This window comes from Periplaneta americana, chromosome 12 (genome assembly GCF_040183065.1).
Source record: "Periplaneta americana isolate PAMFEO1 chromosome 12, P.americana_PAMFEO1_priV1, whole genome shotgun sequence".
Taxonomy (NCBI): domain Eukaryota; kingdom Metazoa; phylum Arthropoda; class Insecta; order Blattodea; family Blattidae; genus Periplaneta; species Periplaneta americana.
Window position 1 is genome coordinate 150,631,841 of NC_091128.1, and position 22,033 is coordinate 150,653,873.

A 22,033-nucleotide genomic window follows, 5' to 3' on the forward strand; every position below is an offset into this window, starting at 1 on the left:
GGCTCGGGGCTCCGTTTCACCAATTATACCAACCGTAAGCAACGATACCAACAAACAAGACGTGTGCCAACATGACTGTTGCTGTACAGTGTGTTTTATGAATAATTCGATGGTGCATTGTGTTTGGTGATTGAATGTATTAAAATTACATTAAATTTGTGTTATGGGTTGTGTTGATCATTACCGCGTCTGGTTGTATGGTATTGAAATATTTATATTTTAAATCTTAAAGATTGGCTTGAAGTTGAGGTTATAGGCGTACATTCTAATGTAACGTTAAATGGAAATTTTATAATGGAAAAAGATGACAGTAAATATCCACTGTTATCAAAACATGAAGATACATATGAGGATTTTAACTTCTGGACGAGGTTAATATTGTTTAGCTGTCTTTTCCTTATTGTTAAGACCATTTTTATTGAGTAGATCAGTACTCTTAATGTACCGGTAGTCGTAAGCGATAGCAGAATCCGGCAATAACTTATTATTGTACTTAGTGTAGTATATAATCTTCGATATTGCACCACACCACACATGGGACTGACGTCTGGAGTTAAATGAAGGGACATTAAGCCGAGGTCTGTGACGAGGTTAATGGGTTAGTTGAGTGGATTATTTAAGTGGGTATAACGATAAGAGGTAGAGGAATATGAAAATTATTTAAGTATGTTTTCTCTCCCGTGTGTAACGTGGTGTGATATCCCCGAAGTTTCACACGAAAATAATTTGTAATTATTTTCAATTTGTAATTATTTTCGAATACTATAGGCCTACAGACCCAGAAATAGTAAGTACTGAGCACACGCAGTATGTTATAACTGGAAGTTGGAAAATTCAGGTGGCCCAAATTTTGTTTGTGGGTCTGTACCGTTGCTTACGAGATTATACAAGCTGGCGCATAGAGCTTGAAAAACGAGTCTGAAGTGGTTCCCTCGTAATGCCAATTCCGCCGCTCGGAGCGCTGTTCTGCCCTATATATTCATAGCAGAACACTTAAAAGACATTGACATTTGGGACATTTAAAGGACTCACCATTGCTTATTAAATGCTTCGTACAATATTTTATGGACAATAGACGTAATTTCCAAACTTCTACTCCTCAATTATATTACAATAAAAGGCTGTCATTCTTGATATTAAAACATATTACATATAAACTGAGGGACTGTCTGCTCTGTACTTCAGTTCATACACCAAACATTTCCGGAAATAAATTAACTTGACATCTTACATATACGCACTATAGCCTACCCTTTTCACCTAATATTATTAATATTGTTATTAAATAAGATATTGCAACTAATTAAGGTACTGCATTATCTTTAATTTCCTTGAATTCATAATTACGCATTTGCAAGAAGGCCTAACTTTTCCCTCTCTTTTTAAAAAAAATACGGACGTCACAATAACTGAGAAGTATAATTATTGCGCGATTTTTTCTTGCAGTGGTGAAAACATTTCTATAGGCCTACTGATTAATCTATTGAGCATAGTAATAGTAAACGCTGTAGTATTTTAGTGCGTGTACGCCTACTTAGCTCTTGTAAAACGAAATTTTCACTTTCACTTTCAACGGAACACTCACTTATATTCACTTATATTCAGTTCTTGTATCTTGCAGTAAATTATCCATTTGTGATCATCTTTCCAATATAACCTCCCATTGAAACGACCACTTAAAATCATGAGCTAGAATTTATTATTTTAAAAACATTTCCACGCACATACTGTTATAATTGTTATGAACCACAATACAAAAGACAACACTGTGAAATTGGATTAATTTACCACGATCAACATCAATACCGGTAGTATAAAATCATATATAGGCCTAGGCTATATTATTTCATTACTTTATGGTATTAATTAGAAGAACAAACTTCAAATAACACTGTAATATGCTTGGCATATTTATAATATTCGTACTCAATCAGTAATGCACAATTAATCGAACTATTTTCACGATGCACAATGCTTTGTAATGGTACCATTCATCATTTCATAGGGCAGAGAGGCGAACCTAGCGGCAGAAATTGTCATGACTCACAGAGACCTACTCTCGATCGTGCTATGCGCCAGCTTGTGTAATCCCGTAAGCAACGGTCTGTACTGTATGAATGATTTCATGAGAGTCATTCCATGTCAAATCAACACACTGATTCTGACTGATGTTCTGGGATTTAGATTGAACTTCCCATATCAAATTACGGTCAATGTAGAGTATCCACCGCCCACTGAACGAATATTGGTTAAACGAGCGTTGAGCGACTTCCGCCGATTTTGGAATAGACACTGACTCACTTAGGTTAGGTTAGTTTAGGCTTTTATTATCCCGTCAAGATGAAGGTGAAAGCGATTGAGTGTGATTTTTTGTTTTCTATATTGGCAGTTCAAGTGCGTCGATGTCTATTCCAAAATCGGCGGAAGTCGCTCAACGCAATTTTATCACTGCCAATGTTGCGCTATAAACCAATTTTCGCAAATCTAATATAAAAGACTGCCTACACAAGCAACAAGTTATACTAAATGTTTAGGATTAGTGTAAAACTGGCCTATGTATCCTATAGTAGGCGGGACATAAGTAACATTCACCCAAATTACCTTACTTACATAGGTATGATTGGTTTTGTTTGTATTTCGCCCAAAAGTTATTAAGTAGCTATTATTGTTAATAACTTTTGGACGGAAGACAAACAAAAAGTTTTCTTATAATTTCCATTCATACCTATGTAAGGTCATGTGATAAGTTATAGGAAGTTCAATCTAAAGTCCAGAACGTCAATAACTATTGTTGTTTAGTCAAGTGTCCGAAGACTAGTCTGAACCTCTCAAGTGATACCAACAAGGCACTATTTATGAGACAACTAGGCCAGGAGATAATGGGGTAGGGTGGCCAGTTCCTTTCCCCCTCCATTGCATACATCGTCGATTAGCTACATATTACACTAATCAGACTTCAGATGTGTACAAACAATTGTTCTTCCTCTGACACGTACCATCAATAAGATGTACTGCTTGATAATCTTAATAGATATACACATCAGCCAGAGGCAAAGTAGCTTGGCGAGAACTGTATGTGTGCCACTGACATTTGGCTAATTTTGTTGTTTTGATATGGAATGACCCATATGTTTATTGCAACATGAGAAAGTTGAGCTTGGAATGAATAAATATAATTTATATTTCAGAACAGAGAAGCGAAAATGGCTGTGCACACTCTTCATCGGAACCTCTGCATTATATGCAAGCAGGACATCTGTGCCCCTTCTAGTCCCTGCAATTGCTTTAGAAAGAAACTGGAGCAAGACAAACTCGGGCACCATCCTCTCAAGCTTCTTTTGGGGTTACACTCTAACACAAGTGATAGGTGGTTATTTAAGTGATCGAATTGGTGGCCATAAAGTTATATTAACTGCAGCTGTAGGATGGTCACTGTTTACATTTTGGATGCCGGATATTATTAGACTCTTTTCTGCTCAAGAAACTTCAGTAAATTTTATTGTGATTATGAGAGTATTTCATGGAGCATTCCAAGGTAAGCTTGTTTATTAGTTTCAGAATGTCGTTAAATTCCGATTGAAAATATTATTTCAACTGAAAATACTTATTTTGCAATTCATTTTTTAGTTTTCAGAGAAGTCTGTATTGTATATTAAAAGTATTTATTTCAGTCACTGACTTCACAACATATGTTTAAGGTGTTAAACCTTTACATTACATGTTTAAAAGATGTATAAACGTTTCCGTTGGTCAGGGCCAACATCATCAGATACGAAGTACATTTCGGTAATATCAATAATCTCTACGTAATTTCTACAAATACAATACATATTTAGTGACATGCAAACTGAACCTTATTAAAATCAACATGGTTATGATACATTTTGACATTCTTATATGACAGCCCTTATTGTCAATTATTTAAAATACACGAGTAAGTTGCAAAGTATATATGTTTGCAAGTCTTCACACATGGAATAATGAACTAACATGATGTAAAAGAATAAAAAATAAAAATAATAAAATATAAAACTAAGGTAGATATGTTGTGAATGTGAAGAGTTGCAAATTACAGTATTTGAATACATTTATTGTGTTCATATTTCATACATTTCTACCTTAGTTTTATATTTTATTATTTTTATTTTTTATTCTTTTACATCAAGTTACTTCATTATTCCATGTGTGAAGACTTGCAAACATATATACTTTCCAACTTACACGTGTATTTTAAATAATTGACAATATGTATCATAACCATGTATCATAACCATGTTGATTTTAATAAGGTTCAGTTTGCATGTCACTAAATATGTATTGTATTTGTAGAAATTACGTAGAGATTATTGATATTACCGAAATGTACTTCGTATCTGATGATGTTGGCCCTGACCAACGAAAACGTTTATACATCTTTTAAACATGTAATGTAAAGGTTTAACACCTTAAACATATGTTGTGAAGTCAGTGACTGAAATAAATACTTTTAATATGAAAATACTTAACCTATATCAGATAACTGATTTCTGTTGAAGTCATAATACTTTTGAAAGCAATCATTTACCCATACTTACGATGCACAAAATGAGTGAATACTAAAATCTAAGTAGGCCTATGAGAATATGCATGTTCATGTGTTATAGTGGCAAGATGATTGCCTCTGTTGAAATTATGAAGTCCTAATGCATAGTTCACACGCGCTACAACAAATTCTATGCCAGATGACGATAGTTCAACCTTTGTGTGCACAGTTCTGAAAATGTGTGTTAAGAACAGGTGCTTTTGATGCTTGGCATGTGCAGTACTTAATTCTGTAGAAACATTCTAGCCAGGCAATCTTTTTATCCACCATTGTACAATATGAAAAGTATAATGATAAGATCTATAAGCATGAACTGAATTTTGAACGTGAGTGTATGATAACTCACCTAATTTAATTTAATCTAGGAAATTGAATAATAATCTTATAGCAAGAATAAGATTTGTGTGCATTTTGTAATATTTTATGAATATACATCTCAAAGAGAAGATCTTCTTCTATCATAGTCTGATAATTCTTAATTTACAGGTGGAATCATTACTAGTACTTCTGTTTGCAGGTGTTCATTTTCCAAGTATGAGCAGTTTAACAAGTCAACATTTAGCAGAAAAAGAACGAGCTTCATTTTTTAGTGTATTGACTTCTGGTTCAGCTGTAGGAACTCTCTTCACTGGAACATTTGGATCTTACTTGTTAGATTACTATGGTTGGCCTACAGTCTTTTATGTTATCGGTACGTCTATAGCACCTAATGATCTGTTATACAGGGTGTCTTAAATGTTCATTTACAACGTTTCAGGGATGATAAACATTTGGATCTTGTTAGATTACTATGGTTGGGCTACATTCTTTTATGTTATCGGTATGTCTATAGCACCTAATGATCTGTTATACAGGATATCTTAAATGTTCATTTACAACGTTTCAGGGATGATAAAGAAAGTAAAAACAAACCTATTTTTTATGTGACAAAAATCTCTCAGACTTCTCTTTTCGGCACTATGAGTTAATAAGTGATGTGAAGAGATTGTGTTTAGATTCTGTTACCAGAATGCAGTGATGTGAAAAAATGTTCTTCAGAGATGTAGTTCAAACTGCCTAGACTATGCTCCAAAATGTCAGGAGTTTGTTACTGGAAACAATCATAAATTTACATAAATTGGTCGACACTTTTAGGTTTTCAGGGAGGACAATCACACTTATTACTTATAACAGTTACAATTCACAAATTTTTAAACGACTTTTATAGGCCTATCATATTCATATGGTTTTAAAGTAGGTAAATAAAATTTAGAATGAAATGCTTTATATAAAATGTGCTAATACTTGTGATTGTATTGAGTTTGTAAGAATATTGGATTTTCTTTTTGTTTTCTTATAGGTTTCCTTGGAGTTGTTTGGACTCTAGTGCTTCGGAAGAATGCTTTAGCTTTAGAAAGAAGAAAAGCTGTAATTACGTCTGTTCCATCAAAGTTTCATTCATCATTACACACAAAAGAGAAACTACCTGTACCTTGGATAAAATTATTTCAGAAATTAGAATTCTGGTAATATTACTAGTTTTAAGATGTTGACACTCACCACTAAATTAAATAAGAAATTTATGCATGTTAACTGTAAAACGTTTGCTATACACAAATTTCAGTCAAGAAGATAGATATATTTAAAAAAATAATCACTTGAATTAAGTTCAGTTACAAAAACAGCTGTCATATCCTAATCTTGTACATATGTAGAAATGGTAATAAGAAGATTACAGTTTTTATAATCTTTCCAGAAAAAACAAGTGGTAGCATGTTAGTGGAGTTTCTTGAACATCTTAGTTCGATTCCTAAAATAAAAGATTTTTGTTATCTTCTTAGCCTCTTCTGGAGAATTTAACAATTAGTTTTCTGGAGAATTCAATTAAGTACCAGTAGTTTAAAATAGGGGCATTGATTGCTTTTTCCTAATTCCAAGTACAGTGGATACACAACATGAAGTGTTTAGTTTCCTGTTACTGACAGTCATGCATTTCTTACTTACGACCTCACCTTCCTTGCACATAAATGGCGGACAGAACTATTTTATTTTGTTTACATCCTTTGTTAATTTCAGTGGATTTTTGCAGTACACACAATAGATGATTGTACTGAGGAGAGTTGCTATTATTAGACTGATATATAATTTGCTAGTACATCAATTCTTGCTGAGAAAAAAAAAATGTGTATGTGTGCGTGTGAGTTTTACAGCCATTTACAGTAGATGTTCAAACTGTCATCCAGCAGAACCCATTATATTGGAAGAATTAATTGGAGTATTGAAAAAATTCTGCTAATATGAATTTCATATAAATAATGAAAATAAGGGTTGAAAGTCTTCAGTCTTACCTCACATATGTATTAATTATTTTCCAATCTGACATTCTATTCCTAGTTCATATTGAAATCAAATTCATCATATAGAGATTGAAGAATAACAAATCACCTGGAATTTAGGAAAACAGCTTGGTTGTATACCTATAAAAATAGGAATAATTTGCATTTGTACAGTATCTTTGCTGATGATAATATTATTGGTTACATCTGAAAATGATTTGTAACACTCTTTATACTATTTAAAATTAAAAATGATTGATAAAATGGCAAACTTACTAGTGTTAATTAAATTAAAAGCAAAAAATTATTCCATGGAAATATTTTCTGAGAAAACCAAGATAATGTCTTCATGTGGGAGACCCAATACCAAGCAAAATTTTCTTAGGAAACCAAATTTTAGAAAGAGTAAATGCTTATACCTTGTTGAGGATATAAATGATACTCGAGAGGAAATTAAACACAGAATGAATATGGGAAATGTCTGCTATTATTTGCTAGAGAAGCTTTTGTCATCCAGTCTGCTTTAAAAAAAAAACTGAAAGTTAGAATTTATAAAACAGTTACATTAATGGTTGTTCTGTATGGTTGTGAAATTTGAACTCTCACTTTGAGAAAGGAACAGAATTTAAGGGTTTTGTTCTCAACACTTGGATCACTTTCCACCTCATCTGAAAGACAATGAAGATGTTTCACAATATCTTCAATGTTGCCGCAGGTATCTCCCATCTTGTTTGAAGTTTAGTGATGGCTGCAGACAACATACCATAAAGAGGTTCTGTGAAAGGCATTTGGGACATGAGAGCAACCTTTTTACCTCTCAAATTGAAACAGCTTCACCTTTGAAGATTGCATGATGTCCATATTTATTCAAAGTTATTGGAATAGTGCAAAGCAATAGAGATACAAGATGGGAGCATTTTCTCTGAACATGACTGGGGGAAGAGAGTGCATTAAGTGTGTATGTATATGGACTGTTCAGTTATGTCAGATGAGTACAGTTTAAGAAAATCTTTACAAGAAAGGTAAATTGATATAGTTAATAATATTTTAAAATTCGTTTTCTTTTTCAGGTCATGTGTAATTGGACATGCATGTCAGAACAACTGTTTCTTTCTTCTATTATCCTGGCTACCAACTTATTTTCATGATATGTTTCCAGGAGCAAAGGTAATCTTAAAGCAAAATGTTATGTTCGAAGAAAATAGGTATAGAAATGTTGTTTTATTCAGGTGTACACAGTCTGAAATATGCTCTTGGATGTAATGACTAGATCATTTTTCTTATGTTAATTGTTATTAATATTATACACAGTGTCTTATCATCGATCAGCACAAAGAAGACTGACTGAGTCCAGTCATCCAGATTAGCCTGGTATTTTTTTAGTGGTTTATTTTATGACGCTTTATCAACTGCTGTGATTATCTAGCTTCTGAATGTTATGAAGATGATAATGCCGGAATAGTGAGTCCAAGGTCCATCGCCGAAAGTTACCCAGCATTTGAGGAGCATAGTTTCAAATCATATTATGTCCAACTTACAATTTTTTTACACGACTGACGAAAAACTGAATTACTTGTAAACCGGACAAGTTTTCAAAACTCTACACAAAACCATTTTCAAGTACTTGTTTCACATTTTACAAATATGACGACTTGGAACTATCAGACTTCACAGCATGAAAGATAAATAAATGGAAAGCAATAAATTTAATTTCGTCCACTGTTGGACTTAATACGTTTTGAAATGATGCTCCTCATTTGTTCTTAATGGGTTGAGGGAAAACACCAGAAAAACCTCAACCCGTAACTTATCCCAACCAGGATTTGAACTCGGGCCCATTCGTTTCATGGTCAGATATGCTGTTACTCCACAACATGGACCTTAGCCAGGTATGACAAGCTCAATCGAATAGGTGACCTCTCTGGTGTTACCTTTTGCCCTGATGGTGGAACCTGTATATAGTTCCGAAACATTGGAAATGTCAAGTTCCAGAATATGGTAAATTACCCAAAAGCCTAAATCTGAAGGATTAAGTTCCTTATAAAGGTGTGTAAGGAAAAACAGTAAGCGGAATCATGAAGATAGTATGGTGCAAAATTTTGGTGCAACTGTACTGATCCACACATCCAGTATGAACACACAGATAGCTTGAAATTGAATATCTGGTGTGATGTAATGAAGGGCAGGTTTGTGAGGTTATTCTTCTTCTGTGAAACAACAGTAACTGACCTCATGTACCTTGACATGCTGGATTCTCTTGGCAGCCCAACATATTCTTTCAACAGCCTCATCCCCACATTGGAGTTCCCATGTTCGAGGGTCTTTCAAAAAAAGATTTCCATATCACTGAGTAGAATGCAATAGACCTATTTTGTGGCTGTAACGTCCACTCATTATCACTCTACTGGATTTCTTTTTGTAGAGCTATGTTAAGGACCATGCATATATGTCTAAGGTTACTGACTTCTAAGTTTATGGACCCCCATCTATGATGTGATTGCTATGCTAATAATGGACATGTTGGTAAGAACATGGTAAAAATTGATTTGAGGTTGGATGTTATCATTGTCACATTTAGATATTTATTAATAAATGTTACTTAAATTTGTGTTGGTCCTGCATTTCATGCATTTTCATTTTGCTAACTTCCCACACTGTCTTTATGGTATGTTAAAATTTGGAAGGTTTGAATGGAACACTGTATCCTATTATATATTTTGATCATATCTAGTCTCTTGTCGTGGTTTCATTATTGATATTAATGGTAACCCTAACCTTGTAAAACTTAAAAAATTATTTGTTTTATGTAAACACAGTCATAGTACTACATAAGTATTGGAGTCTTCGTCAAATTGAAGTGTGAATTAATACATGGAATGAAAGAATTTCATTTTGTTTTCTCCACATCAGGCCCATCATTTCTCCGGATGCACCTCAGTCTTAGGCTTATTGTGCTAGAGAGGTAGATATGGATAAATCGCAATATAGCGAACGTCAGTAGGGGAAGTTATCCCCACCCACATGAAATGTGCATTCGACACAACACTCGCCTATCACGTAGAGTGTCTGTTGAGCTAGTAGGGGAAAAGTGGAAGGCGTCATGGGCGGAGCTTCTATGTTCGCTATATTGCGATTTACCCGTAGATATACTCAATCTTGAAAACATTGGATATTCATAAGCGTGAAATCTTGTTGGTTTACTTTAAGCTAATAACATCAGAAATTATCTGTAGTAATTTCAGTAAAGGTTTTGATTTATCTCGAGAAAATCAAAACTCAAGTGGGAGTTAGTTGACTGTACACGATTAGAAGAAATAAAGTATCCTAATACAATAAAATATTAATTGACTTATAAAAATATTAAACTTAAAAATATATTATTGTACCATCTCATCATTACAAATATTGTGCTAGATGGCAGTAGTGTGTTATGATTAGCTGGTCTCGTGTTACCAGTTGTGCCAACTGTATAATCTTCATTGAATTGTATGGATGATTACTAGTCGAGAAGGCTTTGTTGATTCAGTTTCGTTTTTATTACAGTTGCATTCCACTTCAATTATCAATATATATATTAATAATCTCGTGATACGTGATTTTCCATATTCTCATATAGCAGAAGCAATAACATAACCTAAATAATATAAACAAGATAAATAATAGAAAAGTTTTAATTAAGGATTATGAAATAAACATGAATTATTTTAAAATATACAATTATTGAAAGTACAATGTTGGCAAACAAAGAAACAAATGCTAGGGAAGTGATAAAAATTGTAGGATAAGCAGCCATGATTGGTTGAAACACGTCGTTCTGTACTGTTTTATTGGTAAAAAGAAGTATGACATATTAAAAGTATCTTCTTCTTATTTGGTACTACAGCCCAATTGGGCCTTAACCTCCTCTATGGCTCTCTTCTATCCTTCATATTAAAAATATGATAGATGTAAAATAAGAAAATTCAGGGCTATGTATAATATTACCAATATTAGCTTTTGTAAAAGCCCTGAGAAAGGAAACTGAATAAAAGTGAACTGTGTTTACGCAAAGAGGTCGTCTAATAAACTATATACCTTCATTAAACTGATTAATTTAATTGTTTTATTTTTAAACGCATTTCTGTGTCAAATATTGTCATGTAATTATTCTTAATTTTCTTGTAGGGATGGGTAGTGAACATGGTGCCATGGTTATTTTGTATCCCCAGCACTTTCTTAGGAAAATGGTTGTCTGAGAAACTTATAAAGCAAGGATATTCTGTAACAAATACCAGAAAAATAATAGAAGTTATCTGCTTAGGATCTCAAGCTCTGGGCCTAACTTTAATAGGTGAGTTTCTGCTTTTCTGACATACCCACTGTAAGTGTAGAATTCCTAGGTTTTGGGAAGAAAGGTTCAGAAAAAATATGTTTGAGCATATACTGTATGACCCCAACCAAAACAATATATTGATGATAGACTCAATATCATGAAACTAGTGATAATTAGAGCTAGGATTTATATGTAGTATGAGTTAAGAATGACACCGAGTATAGTTGAGTCAATGTGATGCCGGTTAAGAAGGTTTTAAGCCTGGTTGACAAGACTCGAAATGCAAGAAAAGTCACAAGGACTAGACAATGCAGCTTTTAAACCCCCCGCTGTTTTGTAAGTGGTGGTTAAGAGGATTAAAGACCCTTAGCGCTAACTAACGGAAGTACTGAACGACAAGAATAGCAAGTATGAGGAGTGGAGGGCATGGCTTGCATGTTTATAAACTATACCGACTAAAAATATTAGCTATTACTACATACGAATCCTAGCTCTAGTGATAATTCTCATGATTCAGGAAACAAAACCATAAAGTTTCCTCTATATTTCACTGTTTGTTGATGAAATGGTTGCTGTTGGTAATGAATACAGCTTACACTAAATTCTACACTTATTGGTAAAGCAGGTATGATTATTTGTAATAAAAGGGTTAATAAATTTAATTTAGAAGTTCTCATGGAGTGGTGATAGTCCTACAAAAGCAGTTGATTTTTTCTACATGGTGGTTTTTATTATATAGAGTTATTTATATAGAATTAACACATTTCTTTCTTTATTTATTTCAAAACTAATGATGCTAGCCACAATTTGTTATACCTCAATTGTAGAGTATCTTTGAGAGAATACTAACCTCTATAGCAAATGTTGAAAATGTACCCGGTCACCTGCGACAGACATCTTAATGACTTATGGGATGACCGCTCCAGTCATGTCCAGACGTCCACAACAACCGTGGGCAGCCTAGACGAACGATGTTTGCCTTTTTCACTCACCACAGATCCAGTTTCCAATTTGTTTACCAGTCCTAGTATTGTCTTTCTTTGTTGATGAACATTCTCTTTGGTATGCCCTTTGAGTAGCTGTAATTGAATTTGTAATCCACTATTGGTTCACAAGAAAGAGCCGTTGATTTAACGTGTACTGCATTTTCAATGACTAAAACAAAATGTCGACCAACAATAAAGAATAAACATCTGCGCAGCTCGTGACAGGGAATCAAAACTCCTGCTTAATTTGACGTTAAAAACTGGTCATTAAGTGAATTTCCAGCCGAATAAATAAAGAATTTTCAACATTTGATATAGAGGTTAGTAATCTCCCAAAGATACTCTATTAAGAGTACTGCATTTTTCTGATAATGCGTTAGCGTGGATGGACTCCTATCTTCGTGAACGCCAACAGTGCGTGTCTATTAATAATCGTTATTCCACTTGGCGTACCACGAAGACTGGCGTACCACAAGGCTCTGTCCTAGGACCTTTACTATTTTCTATTTATATTAATGATATTTCTTCTAATCTAACATCCTGCCGACACCATATTTATGCTGACGACATACAAATCTATCTGCATACTCGACCTAACTACATAAATGACGCCATAACTAAAGTTAATGATGACTTGAATTCTATATCCATATGGTCGAAAACCCACGGACTTAATTTAAATGCAAGTAAATCGCAGGCAATCTTAATAGAACATCAAAGATCGAAGTGTGACAAACAAAATTTGCCACCGATAATTGTAAATAATACTACTATTCCATACAGTACGACCGTGAAGAACCTTGGTATTTATATGGATTGTCACCTGGAATGGAATGAACAAGTGAATCACACTTCCAAAAAAATATTTTCCATTATTCACTCATTAAAGCGACTGAAGAACTTTCTTCCTGATAAATTAAAATTAATCCTTGTACAAACACTCGTGATGCCACACTTTGACTACTGCGATATTATATTAAGTAACCTAAATGCAAATTTGAGCAACAGGCTACAACGTGTGCATAATGCGTGCGTCCGTTATATTTGTAATATTCGTAAGTATGATCATGTTTCCCCGTCTTTCCAAACTCTGTCTTGGCTAAGGCTAAGCGATCGACGAGCTCTGCATTCCCTTGTTCTCTTGTTTCAAATTCTGCGCACCGCTACCCCAATATATTTGGCTTCTCGTTTTCAAAATTTATCCGCATATCATCAGCTAAGTACAAGATCTCATTATAACAATTTACTCATTATACCCTACCACAAGACATCTTTATATTCTTCATCCTATACAGTTTCAGTTGCTAGAAATTGGAACTCGCTTCCGAGTGATATAAGGGGTTGTTGGACAATAGCTTCATTTAGGTCAAAATTACATAAATTCTTACTTAACAGATGAATTGCTGATTAATATTTGTTACTTATAATGAAACTAACATCTGTCCATTCTTATTATTATTATCTTTAATTTCTCTAAATAGATTTACAAAACCTCTAATGACAATTACATTAATATTCTCATTATAGAAATAGAAATATATATATATTCTCCCTGTAACATAGTCCTAGTAAGCTTATATTAAATTAATTTTCATCATTTTACTAGCTATCTCAAATATTAAATTAATTATAATTCATTGAATTAAATTAGCTCATAAATTAAGTTACTACTTTACCTTATAGACTTATCTAAATTTAAATAAATGTGTAGTGAAGATTATTGCTGGAGAACCTTTTAAGTGTAGTGAAAATATTTGTAATTTAAATTTATGTATTGTATTGATTAAGGCTGGTTGAGTGGAAGAGAAGGCCTTATGGCCTTAACTCTGCCAGCGAAAATAAAACATTATTATTATTATTATTATTATTATTATTATTATTATTATTATTATTATTACATTTGAGGTATAACAAATTGAGGCTAGCATCATTCGTTTTGAAATAGAGAAAGAAAGAAATGTGTTAGTTCTATATAAATCACTCTGTACTTTTGACATAAGGTACATCGAGAGGTTTGGGAATTATAATCGTAAGTGACCATTTGACTACTTTGTAAATAAAGAGATTTCCTTCCTTATAGACTAAAACATGCAGTTTTATAGTAACTAAAAAATATTTTGGTTTTCCAGCTCAAATCACGGATTACTACTGGGCTTTGTTATGCATGACTGTAGCCATTGCAGCAACAGGTTTTCACAACAATGCCATACTAGTAAATCCTCAAGATCTTGCTCCAAAACACGCAGGAAGTGTATTTGGACTCATGAATACAGTTGGTGCTGTCCCTGGTAAGTGGAAGGATGTAATTGCAGATTGTTTTATTAACGTGGTTTTCAAAAAAATAGAAAGAACAAAAATAAGGGATTTAAAAACAAGAAAAATAATCTGTGTGTGTGTGAGACCCGATTATACAGGGTGTCCACATGAAACCTCCCTGATTTCAAATTCTAATTTTAAGGAAAGAATTAGTCCTAGAGATATGCGGTTTGCAGTGTCATGTAAAGCAACTCAGAAAGTTTTGTATTTTCTATTCTATTCTTCTGTTACACGTGTTGAATAATTAGCAAAGATGACAACAGCACAAAAGAGAGCTCAGTGTGTGGTGTGGTACTCTGAAACGAAATCACTGATTACGGTCCAAAGGAATTTCAGACGAACGTACCCTGAATGGGAGCCACCAGATGTAAAGACAATTAAGGCGTGGTTTGATAAGTTCCTAGCCACAAGGGGAAAAACGTAATACGGCGAACGCTAAGCTCCGCCCACGACCCCTTTCTTCCCCTACAAGCTCACCACACACTCTAGCAGGAAAGAGTGGAAATAGGGGTTTATGGTGGGGTGACATCTAGTGTGGGAAAGTGGAACAAAAAGAATAAATGCGACATCTATGAACCAAAAGAGGAACTTCGTCCTGTCTGCCTCTCTCTGTCTAGCCTCTCCTTCTCTGTTCCTTGCTTCGTGTCTCTCTCTTTTTTTTTTCTTATGACTTCACAGTGGGTAAGATTCGATCCAAGTAAGTTCGTAACTAAATGCTAAACGCACGCTTTTCGGTCATGCTTTAGACCTCTCGGCTACCGAGGCGAGTTGGGGGTAGAAGGGAAAATGAATCTATTTATTTTAAGGGAACTGCCATAACGTATTGCAGAAGAATGGCGCGAGGGAAATGACCGAAGGTAGAAAGTGGTGGGCTTGTGAATGTAGCTTGGTAGGGGTTGAGTGTGGGGGTGGCATAAGTGTTAACGCGCGCTGGTGGAGCTTCACTGTGTCCGTGTCCAGCTTCGTGTACAGACAGAACCATGTGTAGTGATGAGCTGTACCGAAGACGTGTACATCTTCCTCAAATTGTGCAGGGAGAATCTGAAGGCGGAAACGGTAAGGTACTGTGAGGAGCATGGACTACTTGCTAGTCATTACGAGTGTCCAACCTGTGGGAAAAATATGAATTTAGCGCCGAAAAGCGATGCTACTGATGGTGTGCATTGGACAGTGGGGCAGTGCGAAGTTAACAGGTGAGTGTTGTTTAATGAAAAAACCACATTACATTGTATTGTGTTGTGTTAGTACATGTGGTGGGCTGTGTTGTGTTGTTGTCTAATGCCGCAATTTTGTTAGTACGTGTTATGAAATACGAGCGATTTGTTAGTACGTGTTATGAAATACGTGCGAGTGATCCATCGAAGCGGGACAGATAGTAGAGAGAGAGAGAAAGTATGCAAGCGAGGTGCCGAGCGGCGCGGGTAGGGATAACTTCCCCTACTGGCGTTCGCTGTGTTACGTTTTTGCCGCCACAAGGAGTGTTAATCGACAGTCCGGCTTGGGCAAAAAACGCATGTCTGAGGAGAAAATCAATTTGTAGATGCCTGAACGATTTCCACTTTATAGGCATACAAACGAAGTCTTTTATGCAGCACCTTATGGACTATTGAGCATGGGATTTTCAGCTCTCTTAATGCTTTGTCAGGCTTCTAGCGAAGGTCTCCCTGATCTCGTTCACCGTTTCCTAAGACGTGCATTTCTTGCCTGAGCCAGATTGTAGTTAACACTCTCTGTGGCTACAAACTTATCAAACCACATACCATACCACGCACTGAGCTCTCTCTTGTGCAGTTGTCATATTTGCTAATTACGAAGCGCATCCAGAAAGTAAGTTTCCCGATTTTTTCCCCTTGAAAGTAAACGTAATTAGCCATGTCAATTGTGCATGCGTAACAGATCTATGACGTATCAATCATATGCCAGCCAGACAGGTCCCGCCTGGTGCCAGTAGCGTGGCAGCAGTGGTCCGAAATGGAAGCTCTTATTCCTTCTCCTGCCGCCTGCGAGGTTCGGCCAGTGATAAAGTTCTTTAATGCACAAAGCATTGCGCCAATTGAAATTCATCGGCAGCTCTGTCAGGTCTATGGGCCGAACATCATGAGTAAGCGGGTGGTGCGTCGCTGGTGAAGGTCGTCAAAGTGTCCATGATGAAGAGCGCAGTGGGTGACCGTCCCTCATCAATGATGATTGTGTTGAGCTGGTGCGGCAGTGCATCATGGAGAACCGTCGCTTCACGATTACGGAGCTGAGCAGCCATTTTCCGCAGATATCGAGATCCTTGTTGCATGAGATTGTCACTAAGCACCTGCTGTTCAAAAAAGTGTGTGCAGGTGGGTGCCGAAAAACCTGACACCCAAACACAAATTGCAACGTTTAGGAGCAGCACTGACATTTCTGCAACGGTATCACGATGACGAGTTCCTTGACAGAATCGTCACGGGCGATGAGACTTGGATTTCGCACTTCACCGCGGAAACCAAGCAGCAGTCAATGCATTGGCGGCATAGTGGATCTCTGGTCAGGGCGAAATTCAAACAGACGCTGTCGGTATGGAAAGTGATGTGCACAGTGTTCTGGAACAGGAAGGGCATTCTGCTCATTGTCTTGTTTCCAAGAGGTGAAACAGTGAATGCTGACCGTTACTGTGAAACACTGCGAAAATTGCGACGTGCCATTCAAAACAAGAGGCATCGAATGCTTACTGCAGGTGTTGTGCTCCTCCCTGACAATGCTCGTCCACATACGGCTCGGCGCACAGCAGCTGTTTTGACGGAATTTGGCTGAAAGTTTGATCATCCACCCTACAGTCCTGATCTTGCTCCCAGCGATTTTCACGTTTTCTTGCACCTCAAGAAATTCCTGTCCTCCGGTGAGCGTTTTGGCAACGACGAAGAGCTGAAGACGTCTGTCACACACTGGTTCCATTCACAGGCGGCAGAGTTCTATGACAGAGGGATACAAAAGTTGATCCCACGATACGACAAGTGTCTCAATTCTGATGGTGGCTATGTTGAAAAATAGCTGAAACATTGCTGTACTTGTTGCCAATAAATGTTTTCCTGAAAGTGTGTGTTTTTTTTTTAAATAGGGAAACTTACTTTCTGGATGCGCCTCGTATTAAACACCTGCAACAAAAGAACAGAATGGAAATTGCAAAACTTTTTGATTTGCTTTACATGACACTGTACACCGCAAATCTCTAGAACTAATAGTTTCCTTAAAATTAGAATTTGAAATCAGGGAGGTTATATGTGGACACCTTGTATATATTAATTTTTCTAACAATTGTACATTGGTTAAATACGGTTGTGGAAGCCTGAAAGTTGATCAGGAAAGAGTATCAATATTTAGTATAGAATCAGTTAGCCTGGTTGGCGCAGTTGGTATAGCGCTGGCCTTCTATGCCCAAGGTTGCGGGTTCGTTCCCGGGCCAGGTCAATGGCATTTAAGTGTGCTTAAATGCGACAGGCTCATGTCAGTAGATTTACTGGCATGTAAAAGAACTCCTGTGGGACAAAATTCCAGCACACTGGCGATGCTGATATGACCTCGGCAGTTGCAGAGTCATTAAATAAAACATAACATTTAACATTTTAGTATAGAATCCATGTAAAGTAATACCTGAATAATCAAACAGTGTCATTTCTTCCTATTCTTTCTGTTCAATTCTGTACTTGATAATGTCATATCAAGAGGAACTAAATAGTTAGAGCAGTAAGCTCTGTTTGGAACTTACTTTATGCATATTTCAGGTTTTATGGGCGTGTACCTTGCTGGATACATCTTGGAGACAACAAAGAGTTGGGCTGCTGTGTTTCAAACAACAGCCGCTATTAACATGTTTGGGTGTTTTGTATTCCTGATCTTTGGGAGTGGAAATGCAATTGTCTGAGTATCTGGCGTGTTTCCATGAATGAATATATATCAATAGTGTGATTTATGTAAGTTTTTAAGGTTGCGATCATGGCTACTTTGCTGTAGTCACATAAATGGAATTATTTTTGCAAGTATATCTTGAGATGAAACAACATTTTGCACATAAGTATTATTGTTCCACACACTTCCCAGTATTAGAGTTGTTTCATAAATAAAAGGCTGACGGAGAAAATATATTATTACTGTACTGATAATGAAATATTTTAAATTATTAGAATGACTTTGTGGTTTATTTCGAAAAGATAGGATGAGTGTATCTTTGCAAGGGCTTGGGGTAGGAAAACGTTTACCTCTGTGGGCCACTAACGAGAAGACATTAAGGTACATGAAACTTATATGAAACTGTACATTATATATATACCTAAGAGTGATAATAAAGAAGTCATTATATTAATCTTATATCGATCCTGAAATATTACTGTGTATTTCACTGAGACATAAAATTACATTTAAATAACATACATAATAGCCACTGGTGTAGCTCAAGTCATATAGCATTTCCTTACTGATCTGGACCTGCTCTTGGTTGTGGATTCGATTTCCGCTTGGGCTCATTTCCTGGTGGATTTTTCCTCCAACTATAAGGCGAATATCAGGTAAATACATGACGAATGCTTGGCCACATTTTGCCAAATATCATCTTGCTGTTATCAATTCCATTGATATTAAATAGTCTAGTAGTTGGTACAGTGTCATTAAATAACCAACTATAAGAATATAACATGATTAGTTTAATATTTTACTGAGATGAATGCAGCTTCATTTTTCTGATGATTTCATCCAAATTGGTTGTGTAGCATACTGAATGCCAATACTTGAGCTCATCTAGCAGGTTCGAGTCAGTTATCTTACTGAAATATTTAGGTTTTGCAAATTAGTCATCTTAGTTGAAACTTTAGGTTTCTCAAATTGATTTTTACAAATAAAGCTGCTGATATAATAAAAGGTGCTTTCAAAAAAGGGCTTCAATCCACTTCCATGTGCCTTGATATGAGGAAAGCTATGCAAACTCTGTGAAATTGAAGCAGCATTTTTATCCCCAGTGTACCCCCAATTTATAACTTGTGTTGGGGAAGCCCGTGACCCAGGTAACACGGGTTTTCTCCAGGGTATCTAGTTCCCTTGTGACATCCCAACAAATATCCATCATCATCTCTTCTCAGATCATATGAGGGGACAAAGAGGAAGGCAGAAAATAGGACAGATTGGAGAAAGCTGGGTTTGCACTGAAAGACCTGACCTTGGGCAGAACACTAAATGAATGAATGAATCTCTTCTGATCGGTGGTATAGTGCAAATTAGCCTCCTGTGGTGCACTCTGGGCAACGTCTCTGTTGGTAAATTGGGCTACAGAACTGACTTCATAGAGATGAATGACGGATAGTTAAGTACCCATCATTACCAAAACAAAATAATGATGGTGATGATGTTATCGAGAACGACGACGATGATGATTATTGCAGAACACTTTCATGAGGGAACCTTTCTGAGTAACGATTTCTTCTTGCAGTTGCTGTTCCATAATAATTTCTAATAATGAAAAGTGAGAATCATTTAGTTCAAATTTTAATGATGTGAAAATGAAATACCGTATTTTCTCGAATACCTCGCGCAAATATAATTAAATACAGAAAAAGTTAATAAAACTATAAAAACACGCAATACTCCATAACCATCACGCACTTCCCCCCTCCCACGAAATCTACAAGTAAAAAAAAAAACTGGTACGCGGCTTATTCGAAATGAAGTTGGCAACATTGCACGATTTTCCTCCCGCGCAACTCGTAAGGTGGTAGTCGATCTTCCCGCTCATGTATTTCAATTGTTACCATTGTTTAATGGTGTTTGGATTAGCAAGTATTGTGTAAGAATCAAGTTCAAATGTGTAGTTTGTGCGTTTTATATTTTCAATTGATCCGTGATGTATGAGATTAAAAAGTGTAACATCTCCAATCACCTGGACGGAACAGAGGACGATTATGTAAGGAGAAATGAGACTGAAGACGAATATCTTGGTGACGACGATGGTAATGAAAACAGCGCAGAATGAAGTTAATAGTGATGACAGGTATTTATTAAAACAGACCACGTAGTATACTAGTATCGTACAAAATATGAGTAGCTGATTTACTGACGCGTGCAATTAATGTTGTAGGATAGGTATGTAAATGGCCGATAAGCAAGACGTCTTTAAGTCGTGCATCGTGATAAGAATTATTGTTAACAGGAGTAGGCCTATTTATGTTTAACTGTTTCTAATTTGTCGTGAATACATTTGTTGAGAGCAACTATATCATGTCATTTTCAAATTAGGGTATTCTTTAGACCATTTCCCCACTACTGCAGTTATGCCATCTTTGCACACAGTTGTATACAATTGATGTCGCCAACATAAGAAAGAACCCGTCAAAAGTAATACTAATAGGTAATAATCGTCTATAACTTACCTGTTTTTTTTTTTTTTTAAGATGGGACATGACATTTAAGCGGTCGAGCTTGGAACTACAGTGCTATGTTGCCAATATGGACTACCACACTGCCAGCTGATGGAAGCTAGCAATTGACATTAAGATGGCTGATGTTAAAACATTCATGACAATTGACGCGAAAGTAAGAAAGCAATACAAAAATCAACAGAGAATCAAAGACGAAACGTACCAATGTTAACATTGTATGCACAATAAATGTCTCCGAGAGAGCTATTAAGCACTCGCCATGTGGGAACGGTAAGTTTGGCAACTCAACCGTTGTTACCATGGCAACAGACCTACCACACTATGTGACATTCAGTTGTTTTTCCGATCGCAACGTTCCTGTCATGTCCCATCTTTCAAAACATCAGGTATAAATACTAAATTCGGTAGGAAACGTTGGTTAATATGACGAAGATTAGGTTTGGTTTGTTAAGGCTTTTAGAGCTTGTTCTCATTCGAATAATCTGATAATAAATATAATGATAGATGAAGTGTAGGAATTTTTTCCACGGCCTACTGACTACAAAAATAAAACTGTACAAGGGCGCCCACAGGGGGTAGCCAGTGGTAGCGATTGCTACCACTGAGATTTTTATTTTTGTGTTTTTTTTTTTTTATTTCTCTCTACGTATTTGATACATGTTTTCTCAAACCCTCTGTTAACAAAAGCGCGTGCTTTAAACTGTGAATGCGGACGCAAGGTAATTAGATTTCAGAATAGGCTATTTTTCATGTTCATTTTTCTCTCTCCTCGTCCATCCATTTTCTTTAATTTTCTGACCATCTTGCTACCACTGAGATTGGATCCTTGAAACTGTACTGTATTGGACATTTTGACTTGTTGATATATATATATATATATATATATATATATATTTTTTTTTATTTATTTATTTATTTAATAATAACATATACATAAAAACGTTACATTAAAATACCCCGAAAGAGCAAAGCTCGTGTTCGGGGACAGTTCCGTTACATAGATACACATACTTTGTAGACAAAATACTTAAGAAAAAAGCTCACATAAAGATTGTAATAAAATTAGTAAATAATAATACTAATAATAACTGAGTGAAAAAAGAGACGATGTTTAGATTGATGGATTAATA

The 22,033-nt window shown here is 35.7% G+C and overlaps 1 protein-coding gene across 1 annotated transcript; it reads left to right on the forward strand.

Moving 5' to 3' along the window:
* The first annotated feature begins 59 nt into the window (after positions 1-59).
* Positions 60-19,410, forward strand: MFS18 (major facilitator superfamily transporter 18). Its single transcript, XM_069842273.1, has 8 exons — positions 60-371; positions 3,189-3,535; positions 5,100-5,273; positions 5,922-6,087; positions 7,968-8,064; positions 11,062-11,227; positions 14,325-14,483; positions 18,264-19,410. Exons 1-8 carry the CDS (start codon positions 295-297, stop codon positions 18,401-18,403), a joined length of 1,326 nt encoding a protein of 441 aa, XP_069698374.1. The 5' UTR covers positions 60-294; the 3' UTR covers positions 18,404-19,410.
* The last annotated feature ends 2,623 nt before the right edge of the window (positions 19,411-22,033 follow it).

Coding starts and splice junctions, on each gene's coding strand:
- MFS18 (XM_069842273.1), top strand. CDS start 295: ATGGAAAAAGATGACAGTAAATATCCACTGTTATCAAAACATGAAGAT. Junction 372..3,188: donor GATTTTAACTTCTGGACGAG/GTTAATATTGTT, acceptor TTTATATTTCAG/AACAGAGAAGCGAAAATGGC. Junction 6,088..7,967: donor TTTCAGAAATTAGAATTCTG/GTAATATTACTA, acceptor TTTCTTTTTCAG/GTCATGTGTAATTGGACATG.